The 13921-nt window shown below is 43.7% G+C and overlaps 1 protein-coding gene across 2 annotated transcripts in view; it reads left to right on the top strand.

Moving 5' to 3' along the window:
• The window catches only part of DOCK5 (dedicator of cytokinesis 5), a 147306-nt gene that overhangs the window by 78510 nt on the left and 54875 nt on the right, over nt 1–13921 (top strand). For both annotated transcript variants that reach the window (XM_082200203.1, XM_082200204.1), the window contains exons 19-25: nt 174–271; nt 1283–1372; nt 2861–2961; nt 4735–4869; nt 6531–6642; nt 8742–8812; nt 11005–11111. In XM_082200203.1, coding sequence (XP_082056329.1) covers nt 174–271; nt 1283–1372; nt 2861–2961; nt 4735–4869; nt 6531–6642; nt 8742–8812; nt 11005–11111 — 714 coding nt within the window. The remainder of the gene's footprint in view (nt 1–173; nt 272–1282; nt 1373–2860; nt 2962–4734; nt 4870–6530; nt 6643–8741; nt 8813–11004; nt 11112–13921) is intronic.

Genomic DNA, 13921 nt, shown 5'->3' with positions numbered 1-13921 from the left:
ATGCAGCCAAGGTGCTGCGTTCTCTAGAACTGCAGAGAAGTTGTTTTTCATATCGTTTGATGCCAGAAATAAAACATTGCTTCCATATTTGTCTTGTACTGTGACCACTAAAGGAAATGAGCTGCATTGCTTATAGTGATCTTACTCCCCCACCCTCATTTTGCCCTTGCCAGTTGACCTACTGGGGTTGCTGAATTGGCGTTCAAACTCCCAAAACATAGGACACAACTTGAAGAAGCTGATGGAGGTGGAAGGAGGAGAAATTGTCAAGGTAAAACAAAATTGAGCGTACAGGCTTGCAAACAATTTGTGCATGCATCTATCTTATCATCCGGAGAGTTTCATTGGAACAGAATGTCTGCTTAAATTTTGTTCTCATTGATGTGCTGGATCAGGGAGCTGATAATTTTAAAGAGCTGACCTAGATAGCATCAGGATTTCAAAGAAGTTGAGGTGAGCAACTCACCAGATTATCTGTCATAGTGTTGCTACAGCAGCAGCACAGTTAGCATGGTTAGTGTCCATATTATGTTTTATACTGTTTTCATCTATCACCATATCTGCACTATACATTTAAAGCACTACAGTACCTCTTTAACAGCTGTTGGTGTCCACTAAACTACCCTGGGAATTGTCGTTCATTAAGGATGTTTGGCATTGTTAGAAAACTCATATTCCACTCACAGAGTAGCAACTGTCAGAGGGATTTAACAGTCAATCCCTTATCCCAGTCAACTCTGGGAATTGTAGCTCCATTAGGAAAATAGGGGTTTCCTAACAAATTTCAGAAACCATAACAAGTTCCCAGGATTCTCTGGCAGGAGTAGGCATGGATGTTTAAAGTGGTATAATTGAACTTTAAAGGCATAGTGCAGATGAGGCCTATGTGTCTTTTTGCAATTTCATAATCAAATCATCCAGTTTTGTGCAGTGTTGAGAGAAACAAATACTCAACTGCCCAACTATGAATTTTTCAATTTTTTAAAATATCTGTTTGCAGGGCTGAAATACAGAATTGTGGGGTAGACTTAACACTTCATGCTGAGGACCAGCCTCAAACCTGCAGCAGTAGATTTGCCCTAGATTTCTTCCAGCATGCTTGAATAGTGCCCCTCCCTGTTTGCAGAAGGAGGGACTCTGGCAATGAACCATTTCCTGTCATGCTAATCCATATGACTTTGAGTAACTCTGTTGCTAAAAGACCTGGAGATAAAAGGGAATGGAGCTATAACACAACAGCCTTATTAATCACAACCCATTTCTATTTCTCCTCCATCTCTAGTTCTTACAAGATACACTTGATGCACTTTTCAGCATAATGATGGAGATGTCTGACAATGAAACCTATGACTTCCTTGTTTTTGATGCACTAGTAAGTTTTGCTGACCATTTATCCCTCCTTAAAAAAGGGTAAAGGTACCCCTGCCCGTACGGGCCAGTCTTGACAGACTCTAGGGTTGTGTGCCCATCTCACCTAAGAGGCCGGGGGCCAGCGCTGTCCGGAGACACTTCCGGGTCCCGTGGCCAGCGTGACAAAGCTGCTCTGGCAAACCGGCACCAGAGCAGCACACGGAAACGCCGGTTACCTTCCCGCTATAAAGCGGTTCCTGTTTATCTACTTGCACTTAAGGGTGCTTTCGAACTGCTAGGTGGGCAGGAGCTGGGACCGAAAGACGGGAGCTCACCCCACCGCGGGGATTCGAACCGCCGACCATGCGATCGGCAAGCTCTAGGCGCTGAGGTTTTACCCACAACGCCACCCGCGTCCCGTTTTATCCCTCCTTAGCTCTTCATTAACTCTGTCACCAAAAAGAAAGCTGGTTACAATTCCAGATCAGGCTGGTAACAGTTTCTTCCCAGTGACAGGCTGATGTGTAAACAACAGCCCCCAAATGGAGAGTTGCTGCTGCTGATGATGATGATGAAATTTAGAGTGTGGGTGGTCTCTGGCCTGCAGGCCAGGCTTGGCCCAGCAGCCTTTCCCATTTAAGCCCACCAGGCCATTTTGGACAGTCCCCAATAACCAGGGCTTCAAAGCTCAGCTTCACCTGACATCATAGTAACTTTCAGTGATTGACAAGTGGGCAGGGCTTCCCATCTGTCAAATTCGGCTCACCAGGGATGGCCCAAAGGCTGGGAGGGACCCCCCCCTTTTTTTTTTACATTACGGAACAGCCTTTATTTCCAGTTAGATTTGGCTTCAGGTTCCTGAGTCTCTTCTTCTAAAACAAATATTTGAAAGACTTTTATGACAGCTTTTATGGTTTCAAGCTTCAGGAAGTTGTTGCTGAGCGGGTGAATTTATTATAAGAATTAATGAGGAAGATAACCAGTAGCTCAGGGCCGTAAATTGTTTTCAGCTGGTGTTTATTGCATAAGCAACAGAATTATTAGGATTTAAATACTTTTTAAAAGGAGATTCCTAGTCTTCATGATTGTGACTGGAAAAAAGAAGAATTGATCACCTGTTCTAAAATGCTTCCATTTTCTGCAGAGAAGCTTGAATGTGTGGACTGTTCTTAGAATCTGTGAATCCTGAGAGAGAAATGACAAAGTCACCACATGCAATGGGAAATACGGGCAGTGTTCAAACTGCTGCCAGAGTTAAAGTCAAATTCACAGAAGGGAGAGGTAGAGGTAGAGTTGGAAGGGACCTCAGGGGTAATATAGCCTAACACACTGCAATCCAGGAATCACTGCTAAAGAATCCTTGACAGGTGTTTAAAAACCTTCCTTTTAGGAAGGTTGGCAGTCCCTCCTGTTGTTCTTTAGCTGCAAAAGCGCAACATGGTTGAAAACTGAAAACAAAAGTCCAACCAGGTCATGCTGTTTACATCCTGCATATTTCCTCTTTAAATAGGTATTTATTATTTCACTGATTGGAGACATCAAATTCCAGCATTTTAACCCAGTACTCGAAACTTACATTTACAAACACTTCAGTGCCACCTTGGCCTATGTGTAAGTATACACTTTTGTTAAATTGCTGACTTCTGCATTTTTGTCATGAGATGACTTATTACATGCTTGTCACTTCGTTCAGTTGTGTGGTTTTTCTCTGCTCTTGACACGTTAAGGTAGCAAGAGTTCTGCTTAAAAATAGTCCCTAATGTATAACCCAGCATAGTCAGCCTTTATTTGGAAGAAGAGGGTTATGGATTTCAACCTCATGTGTTAGTACATTCAGTGGGAGTGGGGGTTATAATTGCATTTAGCCTACTGGAGGCAGGCGGAAATTCTTGACACCATCTGCACTGCACTTGTATATCAGTATCATACCACTTGAAACAGCCATAACTTCCACCAAAGAATCTTGGGAAGTATAGTTTTAGGGTGCTGAGAGTTCTTAGGGGACCCCCTATTCCTCTTATAGAGCTACAGCTGCCAGAGTGGTTTAACAATCAGTCTCTCTTCCCAGGGAATCTTAGGAATTGTCCCTCTGTGGAACAGAGGGAGCTCCTAACAACTCTCTTAGCAAACTACGCTTAGCAGCATTCTTTTCTGAAAGCCATGGCTGTTTAAAATGGCATGATACTACTTTAAATGTATATTGCAGTTGGGTCCTTGGTATGAAGGAAATGGCTTGGGGACCTCAATATTTATTTGTTCAGTTGTTCGCCACCTTCCCTTCTGGACCACCTTTGAAGAGTCCCATGCCGATGATGAGCAGGGGTAGAGGTGAAACTGGGCAGAGGACTAAACATAGGATAGTCCTCTGCCCCAGGTGGAAGGGTGTTCCTGAACCACATCTCCCATCAGCTCCAGACATCATGGCCAATTCCAAAGAGAATGGATGTTGCAGTTCAGCAGCACTGGAAGGGCCAAAGGTTTCCCACACCTCTTCACACACATCCCTCTCTAGCCTTCATCCAGACAAGCAAAAGGCATTATTAGAGTTCAAAGTCACATTTAAGTCAGGCGGCAGCGGGTGTGTGTGTGTGTGGAGTGTAAAGTAGGGGGAAGTGAGAGCCACATTCAGTCCCTAAGGCTAAGGATTCCCACCCCTGGCCTATTGGTTCCCGCTCACAGGAACAGCCTATGCGTCTTCATGGCCCTAGTCCATGGACAGTGGGGGGTAGGACACTAGTATATGTGGCCCCACTCATGCTTTCTACATGCAGTTTTAATCATGTTGGGAATATAATGACTAAATAAGGCTACTTACTCAGCAGCTTAGCAATACTAGTTCTATTCAGAATAGACCAATTGAAGTTAATGGTCAAGACTTAGTTTCATTAACCTCAGTGGGTCTGTTCTGAGTAGGAATGGTGTTGGACACAACCCAGGGCCTGAAGACACCTGATGCAGCAATATTGCTGGCACTAAGCTAGTCTGTGTGTGAATGGAAGGCCACGTGAAACTCTCACACTCACTTGCCACCTGGAGGCTAATGGAAGAACGGGGATTTGCAATGCAGTTCCCCAACCAACGTGTACAAAAATGTATATATTAGCAGTAAGTGCACATGAAGATGCCTTTATCAGTGGAAATGCAATGCAATTTGAATTTTATTACAGTGGAATGTTTGCAGAATTGTATGTATGAGGAAAAAGTGCATTGCAATGACTGGACATTGTCATGGGGACTTTTTTTTTTAAGGTCTGCACAAATTAGTGCAGAAATGTAGAGAACTGAATTTAAGAATTTTTTTGCGGGGGGGGGGGGAGAAACCTAAACTGACAGATCTGTCCACCCCTACGTAGCCCCCCACTTACTTATTTTCTCTTGCCCCAGAAAACTTACCAAGGTTCTAAACTATTACGTCGGAAATGCAGATGACTCCAGCAAGACAGAATTGCTCTTTGCCGCTCTAAAAGCCTTGAAGTACCTGTTCCGGTTCATAGTTCAATCACGAGTTCTGTACCTAGGGTAAGCAATGGCTGGAAAGGTAAAGGTACCCCTGACCGTTAGGTCCAGTCGCAGATGACTCAGGTTGCAACACTCATCTTGCTTTATTGGCCGAGGGAGCCGGCGTACAGCTTCCTGGTCATGTGGCCAGCATGACTAAGCTGCTTCTGGCGAACCACAGCAGCACACGGAAACGCCGTTTACCTTACCACCTATTTATCTACTTGCACTTTGACGTGCTTTCGAACTGCTAGGTTGGCAGGAGCTGGGACTGAGCAACGGGAGCTCACCCCGTCGCAGGAATTCAAACTGCCAACCTTCCGACCGGCAAGTCCTAGGCTCAGTGGTTTAGACCACAGCACCACACGTGTCCCTTAATGACTGGAAAACATGGGCATAATTTGTGCTTCTCCAGTTCAGCTACTACTATTTACTTATTCATAAATGTGTGCTCCACCTTTCCTCCAAGGACCTTGATGTGGAATAATGCATCTTCCTCTCCCCATTTTATCCTCACAACAACCCTGTGAGTGGGTTGGGCTGTGCGATTGTGACGGGCAGCCATGCATGCTCAGCCCCTGTGGGCCTGCTCAGTCCTGAGGTGTCAACTACGTAAATCAGCTGTGCCTGCCCTTCTCTTCAGAAGGAGAGTGCGGGGGGTGGGGCGTGTCAAGTGTTGGAACAGCCTCTTAGCTAAGCCTAGCTATGTTGTGCTTTACTTGCTTGTAACCTGTGAACCCGAATGGGGATGCTGCACTGACTTCATCAGTAAAACGTTTTAAAAAAACCAAACCATCATGGTGCCACTTCCAATTCGGAGTCCAAGGGGGAGAGTCAATATAATTGCTACAACACACTGAGTCTCGGTGCACCTAGGCATGTTATTAGCCTCTCTGTAATTATGAGGATCTTATTATCCTGTTACTATTTGGATTCTGTTATTGCCTTCAGTTAGGATGACTGCATACCATTCAAAATGGCTGCTTGTTACCTCTGCGAGCTTAGCATCCCCAACCCACCTTAATAAAAAATAAATAAGTTACACAGCCATGAGGCCTGCTAACTTAAAAAAAAAAATGGTTCTCGGCCGTCAAACATCTATTTCAGACTCAAGATTTTATTCTGAGCATATGAAGTCATAGTTGCTGAAGAACCGAGTTGCTTGGTGTATATACTCTATTTGCCTTTATTAATCAAGAAATGTAATCATTCCAAGAGAGTCTATGTTTTAATGTTCAAGGAACAGCACACAGTGATTTCTTTCTGGAACAACACAGCTGGGCTTACAGGAATTCCCCATGTTATTTATGCATAATTTATTTCCAGAGAATCATTGCCATATTTCAGGAAAGCCCAATTGTGCTCAAAGTCAAGTGAGTGGAAATAAGAAGCTCTTTGCTTCAAACCAACGCTAAATATAGAATCATATTTTTCTTCTTCCCTCTTGTGCTTCTCTTAGGCTGTAATCCTAATTAACAGCTAACAGCACAGTGTGTGGTTTGTGTGTTTACTCAGAAGTAAATCCTGTGGTGTTCAGTGGGGCTTACTGTCATGTAAGGTTGCATAGGTCTGCAGCCTAAAAGCACATTATGTATAGAAAGGGACACTTTTGTTGGAATGTTATTTTTTAACTATAATAAGCAATGGAATAATTAGGGCAATTTTCTTTCTCTCTCTTTTAGGTTTTACGGGAAAAGCGAAGATGGAGATGAGTTTAACAATGCCATCCGCAAGTTGTTCCTCTCTTTTAACATCCTGATGGACAGGCCTCTTGAGGAGGCTGTCAAGATCAAGGTTAGCCTAAGTCTGTTGCCGTTCTCTGAAACGGACGTGGCTTCAGTTCCTGCATTCCAGGAGTGGCTCACCTGTGGCCATCCCAGTGTGGCTGAACTACAACTCCCATCAGCCCCAGCCAGCATGGCGCATGGACAATTATGATGGGAGTTGTAGTCCAACAAAATCGGGATGGCCACAGGTTAGCCCCCCCCTGCTGTATTCTGATTCAGTTTATCTCTCCCCCCCCCCCTATTTTGAAAACATGTTTATTTTTTCAATTTACATCCCACTCTTTGTTGCAAGATGCAATGGCAGATTGCATCAAACATATGATGATCAATTATCAGTGAATTTGCACTATACAGATCATTATGACTACTTTACTAAAGAAAACTGAACAAAAAGGCTTTTTTTCAGCTGCTACCAGAAGCTATACACTGTTGGCATCAGTCTAAGTAACCCACGTATTTATTTTCCTTTTGGAACCACCAGCATGGCCTCTCCAGCAGATCGTCATGGGTAGAGGCATTTCTGTACATAAACAAGTCCCAAACTGTTTAGGGCTTTTATAGGTAAAGATCGATACACTTAATCTGATTCGGTTTATCAAGTGGCATTGCTTGTGGAGCCAAAATGGAGCAATATTCACACAGGACATGGAAGATAGCAGCAGCTTCTGAATAAATGTGACATTTTCTAAGGAAATAAAAATTTAAGGGCTACTCCCCCCCCCCAAAAAAAGCCAGCCTTGGCAGTACTGAACATGCTGAGTGCCCATGGAAAACTAACTGATCGATGAAAAAGGGGGAAAACTAGAAACTGGGTAGAAGGGGTAATGGAATTGAGTTCCTGGAAAAAATGTAAGAGAAGGGGAACTGAGTGGAATGTCTGGAAAGGAGGATGAGTTATATTGTGTAGGTAGGCTATTTCTTGGTTCACGCTGAGGAACAATTTTTAAATGCCCCCGGGATAATAGTGAGAGCTGCCCATGGAAATCAAATGGAGGCAGCCACAGTTTTGGTGCTTCTGGGATGAGGCACCAATGTGCCGCTGCTGCTTTAGCCAAAATGACACCATCTCTACACAAGAGAGAAGGCATCAGCAAGGCCCCAAACAGCTGAATGAGAACTGAGCATGCTCACTTCTCAGAATGCTGGCAGACACTTAGAATCATAGAATCATAGAATCATAGAATCATAGAGTTGGAAGAGACCACAAGGGCCATTGAGTCCAACCCCCTGCCAAGCAGGAAACACCATCAGAGCACTCCTGACATATGGTTGTCAAGCCTCTGCTTAAAGACCTCCAAAGTAGGAGACTCCACCACACTCCTTGGCAGCAAATTCCACTGTCGAACAGCTCTTACCATCAGGAAGTTCTTCCTAATCTTTAGGTGGAATCTTCTTTCTTGTAGTTTGGATCCATTGCTCCGTGTCCGCTTCTCTGGAGCAGCAGAAAACAACCTTTCTCCCTCCTCTATGTGGCATCCTTTTATATATTTGAACATGGCTATCATATCAGCCCTTAACCTCCTCTTCTCCAGGCTAAACATGCCCAGCTCCCTTAGCCGTTCCTCATAAGGCATCGTTTCCAGGCCTTGGACCATTTTGACTCATACGGCATCTTTGACCATAAGGCATCTTTGACCATAAGGCATCTTTGACCATAAGGCATCTTTGACCATAAGGCCACTTTGGCTCAAAAGGCATCGTTTCCAGGCCTTTGACCATTTTGACCATTTGTTGGGAGCACATTTGCAGAGCTGTCCTTACTTGCCCACAACTGACACCATGCATGACATCAGGGGTGGTGGCATAGGGGAAACTGCCTGGTGGTCCACATTAAGACCTGGAGAATGGGAAAGAGGGGTCGCTCAGGGTTAGAGCATCTGCTTTGCGTGAAGAAGGCTCCAGGCTTTGTCCCCGGTGTCTGCAGGTAGGACTTGGGGGAAGGGGCCTGTCTGAAGCCCTGGAGAGCCACAGCCAGTCAGTGTAGGTAAGTGAGCAAGATAGATCAATGGTCAGACTCAGTGTAGGGCAGCTTCCCGTGTTCCTGTGTCTAGTTTTTAGAGAGAAGGGATTAACTGTCTTTCCCCACTTCCTTCTTGTATCTTGCAGGGTGCTGCCTTGAAGTATTTACCAAACATCATCAATGATGTGAAACTGGTATTTGATCCTGTTGAACTCAGGTAGCTATAAAACATTTTCTTTTCCTCTTCCTGCTGTAGGCCAAACAAGATGGATTAGTAGTTGCAGATGGACAAAGTGATAGCCATGCATTATAGGATTATTATTTTTTTTTAAAAAAAATCTATCGGATTGAAAATCCACCAAAGTTGTCAAGAGACTTTCTAAAAACCAAAGAGTGTGTGTGTGTTGAAGAAACAGTTTTTGGCCCTATTCTGTTGTTAATGAGCCCTTATAGGATTGACTTCATAGCACTCTGTAGCTGGAATTATGCAGGATAGAATTCTCATGGGGATTTGCCTTCAGACACTCACTCCCGCCGATGGTGAACACATGTGGTGAGTGGCAATGGGAGAGTTAAAATGGTGCCCCTGAGAAGGAAGAGATAACCGCATATTTGCTGTGGAAGGATGCAGGTTTGCAAAAGCACAAGAAACGTTTTAAAAGACATGTCCGGTCCCCCCATGTCTGAAGTAAATTAGTAAGGAATCCTCCTCATTATCATACCCCACCCATCTGACTGGGTTGCTCCAGCCACTCTGGAAACAAACCATCCCACTGAAACAAAATGGCCCCTTGGCCATGCAATATTGAGTGTATGTTGAAGGGGGGGCAACAGAACAAGTAGGAAATAGTGGGGTGCCTTAATTGGTGGGATGGCTGTGTGGAATCCTGAACAAGAGGATTGTCCTCCCTCTTAGGGGAGGACAATACAGTGCAACATAATGTTGCAGCACCTGCTTGTTCCTTCACTCTTTGCTTTCTTGTAGTGAGTCAGACTATTGGTCCATCTAATCCAGCTTTCCCCAGTTTTCTTATCTCACTGAAAATGCTGGAGATGGAACCCGGGACCTTCTGTGTCCAAAGCACTTACCACTAAGCTATAGCTCTTCAGCAACCATAATCGCCATGGGTTGAATGTACTCTGTGACATAGATGCAGTTTTACATGTGTGGCTTCATGCTGCCTAATTTTGCATTTGTGGTCATCAGAAAGGGGCAGGAGCTATGCAAGGCAGCAGAGCCCATTCCCCTCTTCTCCCTTCTGATGCTTCCCCAAGCATCACATATTTGCAAGCCTGTTTTCACCACCTTGAGGACTAGAAGTGTGATCTTGTTTTTTGAAATGGTAGCTGAATATGAGGCTACTGAATTCTGTGATTGCAGAAATTGTGGGATATGCACATCCCATGTTATGTGTGTCCAGCACAAATTAACAGTAAACAGAAGTGAAACATGTCCAAAAGCAGATATTCTATTGTAAACTGCTTTGTGATCTTTGGATGAAGGGCAGTAACGTAATGTAATTAATTTATTAAAGAAGAAGAAGAATAGAAGATTCAGTAAAAGCAGATGTTTCAAGCAGCTTAGCCAAGCCTGATGTTAAATGAGAAGGCAGAAACCCTTCAAGGTCGCCAGTCAATCTGACCAACGTAAACGTCAATTTTTGGTTTAGCAAAAGAGCATAGTAGCTTCTTGAAACCCCAAGTATAGAATGATACATCCTTCCAAGAAGGGGGAGAAGTGCCCCCAACTCCCATAGCTACAGCTCAACAGTTCAAACATTCTAGGTTAACTGTTGCTGGTCTGATGGTGGTCTGCTTAACGGTACATAGAAGACGCAATGCACTAGCGTTAACTGTACACTAGATGGCAAGAACATAAGAATCTGTGAATGTGTCCAAATAGTAAAATTGGCAAATATTATTAGGATAAGAGAGGGAAGACAATCTGATAATGATTTTATTGAAAGAGGGAGACCCCTTTTATTACTGAGGCAAAAAAAACATGCAAAAATGCAGAATCACGTACACTGTCCAGGATGTTGTAAAAACACCATGTACTTAAAAGAGAGGGAAATGTAAAACCATGTGCTTTCTTTTTTCTTTGTAAATCTGTGCATCACAATATTTTCTGTCACTTGTCAGAATGTCTAAATATTTTTCTAAAAACAAAACAAACAGTACACAAAAATCTTAATCTGAGACCATCTTGCTGCTTTTATTACATGTATGTTGGTTTAAAATTGTCTTTACTGTGTGTTCTGATTTTCATTTATGCAAGACCACCAGGTTTGAAGGATATGATAGAAATCCTTGTAATAAATAAGCAAATCTGCAGCTGAAGAGAGTGCTTATAATGTTAATGGGACCAAAACTGTTCTCTCTCTCCCCCCCCCCCACTCTGCTTCCCAGTGTCCTCTTTAGCAAGTTCATCCAAAGCATCCCAGATAACCAGCTCGTCAGACAGAAGCTCAACTGCATGACAAAGGTTGTGGACAGTGACCTATTCCGTCAATCTGGTGAGTCTCTCTTTCTTACTTCCCACCCAGTTTTCAGGTACTTCTTTATTTTTATCTGCAACATTTCTATGCAGTTTTCTGGGCATATCACAAATAAAAACAAAGACCATGAGGTGTAAAAAAGGGACATAAAACTTACAATATAAAGTTAAGGGGGGGATAAAAACAGATTAATGCTCATAGTAGAAGATAACAACAGTGCAAAAGATACTGAAAAGCACTAAGCATTTATGTGTCTCCCTATCTGTCTGGAAAGCCTGGGTATGTAGAACAGCCTTCACTTGGCTCTAGAGACAACAGTATAGATGCCACATAAGACGTTTTTAGGTTTTTTTGGCTAATGTATTGAGACCCAGGGGACCAGTTCATGTAGGGAGCATTGCAGAACTCCTTGGAGGGAAAGTAGAGTATCTGCTTTGCATGCAGAAGGTCTTCCGGAGGCGGCGCGAAACGAGTAATGGCGGTCCTCTTTGCGCTGTGAAGAGGGGCTCCGCAGAAAAGGGTCGTTCGCTGCGGCAAAGCGACGACCCACTAAGATAAACCACGAGCAGAGCGAGCTCGTGGCCGTGGGATCCGGCGGGCACCTAGAGCGACCCCCAAAACGAAGAAGGAACCCCGTAAGGGGCTCCGGAAGCGCGGAGGGGAAGCGGTGCTGTGGGTTCATCGCTCTTTCTGCGGGAGTGAAGCCGCGCGGCTGTTACGGATGAGCGCCGACCTTTCTTCCTTAATATTGGATTACAAATCAACTACTCGTGAGTAGGAGTTATTTGAAATTGGATTACAAATTCATGAATTTGGCTGAAAACGGGAGACGAGAAAAAGGAAGTCCGTCTCCCGGTGGTGCTTAGTGATCAAAGGCAAAGGAACTGACAAGCTGGAAGCAGTACAAAAGGGCTTTAAAACGGGAAGCATTATACGTCCGGAGAAGTTGGAAATTAAAGGGAAAGGCAAGTTATTTTTATTTTCCTCGCTATTGTGTTTAATCTATTTGGGGACTCTCTCCTCTGCTGGACTTTTAAAACTTTAAAAACCCCAGTCTCGGGCTTGCAGCGGGGCAAAAGGCTGTTTTGCGGATACACATACAAAGTTGAAATGGATACTTAGAGGCATCACTGGTGGATACAATTGAACAACTGTATCCTGCACCTCCAGAGAAACTACTGTGGCAACATTGAGAGGGCTCTGCCAGAGGGAAAAGGTCTTCTCTAAAGACTATTGTTAATTTACTTAATTGCAGGAACTTCAATGGCGACTGAAACTTTGTTTCTTCTTTCCTGAACTGTAACAATACTCCCTCTAGTGGAATTTGGAATTTACAATTTCCTGAGAACTAACTTTGCTTTGACTCTCTGTGGTTTGGTTATCTACTCTGAGGCCTGTCTTTCCCATGGAATTTTTGACAGTTTGACCTTGAATCCAAAGACAGGTGTGGAATGAGCGACCGAGTAAAAACAAGAGCTGCGTCGAAAGCAGGGAAAGGCCAACTGGTACAAACAACCCTGATTTCCCAGGCTCGTAGATCTTCAGTCCCTGCTGTCCTACAGGCTGTACCATCACCAACAACCCCAACTAAAGAAGCCGATCAGTCAACAACTGAGGATATGGCAGCAGGGGGTTCTAGCACTCTTTTAGAGGAAATGTTACAACAATTTGCAATTTTGAATAAAAAAGTGGATGATCAAACTGCAAAAATTGACTTAGCCACATCTTCAATTACTAAACTTTCTGAACAGGTGGCTAAGCATGCACAAGATATTGGGAATCTAAAGGACGCCACATCTGAAAATCGGAAATTGGCCGAGGCTGCGAATGAAAAAGCAGGTGAAGCAATTCAGAAAGTGGACGAATTGAAAGGAGAGGTAAGGCCGCTCCATAAACATATCACTGACCAGCAGGCCTACCTGTCTTTGGTGGAATTGAGAAACAGGGAAAATAATTTAAGATTACGCTCTATCCCAGAGATTGAGAAAGAGGACTTGACTGGCTTCTTGACAGCAGAATTTTCTAAATTCTGGGGTATAGAAGAAGATACAGATTTTAAAATAACAACTGCATTCAGACTGGGAAGAGTCACCAGGAAAGACAGGCCTAGAGACTGTCTGATCATCTTAAGGACTAAGCAGGAGAGAGACAAGCTACTTGACCTACATTTTAACAAGGCACTTGAGATCCAGGACAGAAGAGCACAAATTTACAAGGATATCCCTAAACAACTATTGGATCTCAGATCTAACTATACTGACCTAGCTGGATTTTTGAGAGGTAACGGAATACCTTACAGGTGGGAGTTTCCACAAGGCCTCTCGTTCAACTACAAAGGAAAGAAGATTAAAATCAAAACGAAGGAGGATAGCCAGAAGTTTCTACACGACCACGGAGAAGACTTGCAGAAAGGAGTGGCAGCTCCTTGGCCTCCACCAGAGTCTGGAAAAGAGCTACCACCCTCGGATTTGGACAAAAAAGAAGACGCCCCATAAAGAGCAACAACAGATTGATACAGGATGTCTCTTCAGCTGTACAGTTGGAACATTAATGGCGCGAATTCCCCGGAAAAACGCAAAAGGATCTTCCATATTTTAAAGAAAGAAAATTTGGACATAATTTGTTTGCAAGAAACCCACGTGACCAGGCTTCATAGGAAGGTGTTAATAAACAAAAGACTAGGCCAAGAATTTATTTCATCAGATAGAGTTAAAAAGAGAGGCGTGGTGATCTACGCTAAGGAGAATTTATCACCAAAATTTTTGTTCAAAGACGAACAAGGAAGAATCCTGGCTATTGAAATTCAGACTCAAGGAGAGAAGGTTTTG

This window comes from Podarcis vaucheri, assembly GCF_965113315.1.
Source record: "Podarcis vaucheri genome assembly, chromosome: 15".
Taxonomy (NCBI): domain Eukaryota; kingdom Metazoa; phylum Chordata; class Lepidosauria; order Squamata; family Lacertidae; genus Podarcis; species Podarcis vaucheri.
This window is presented reverse-complemented; position numbering and strand designations above follow the sequence as displayed.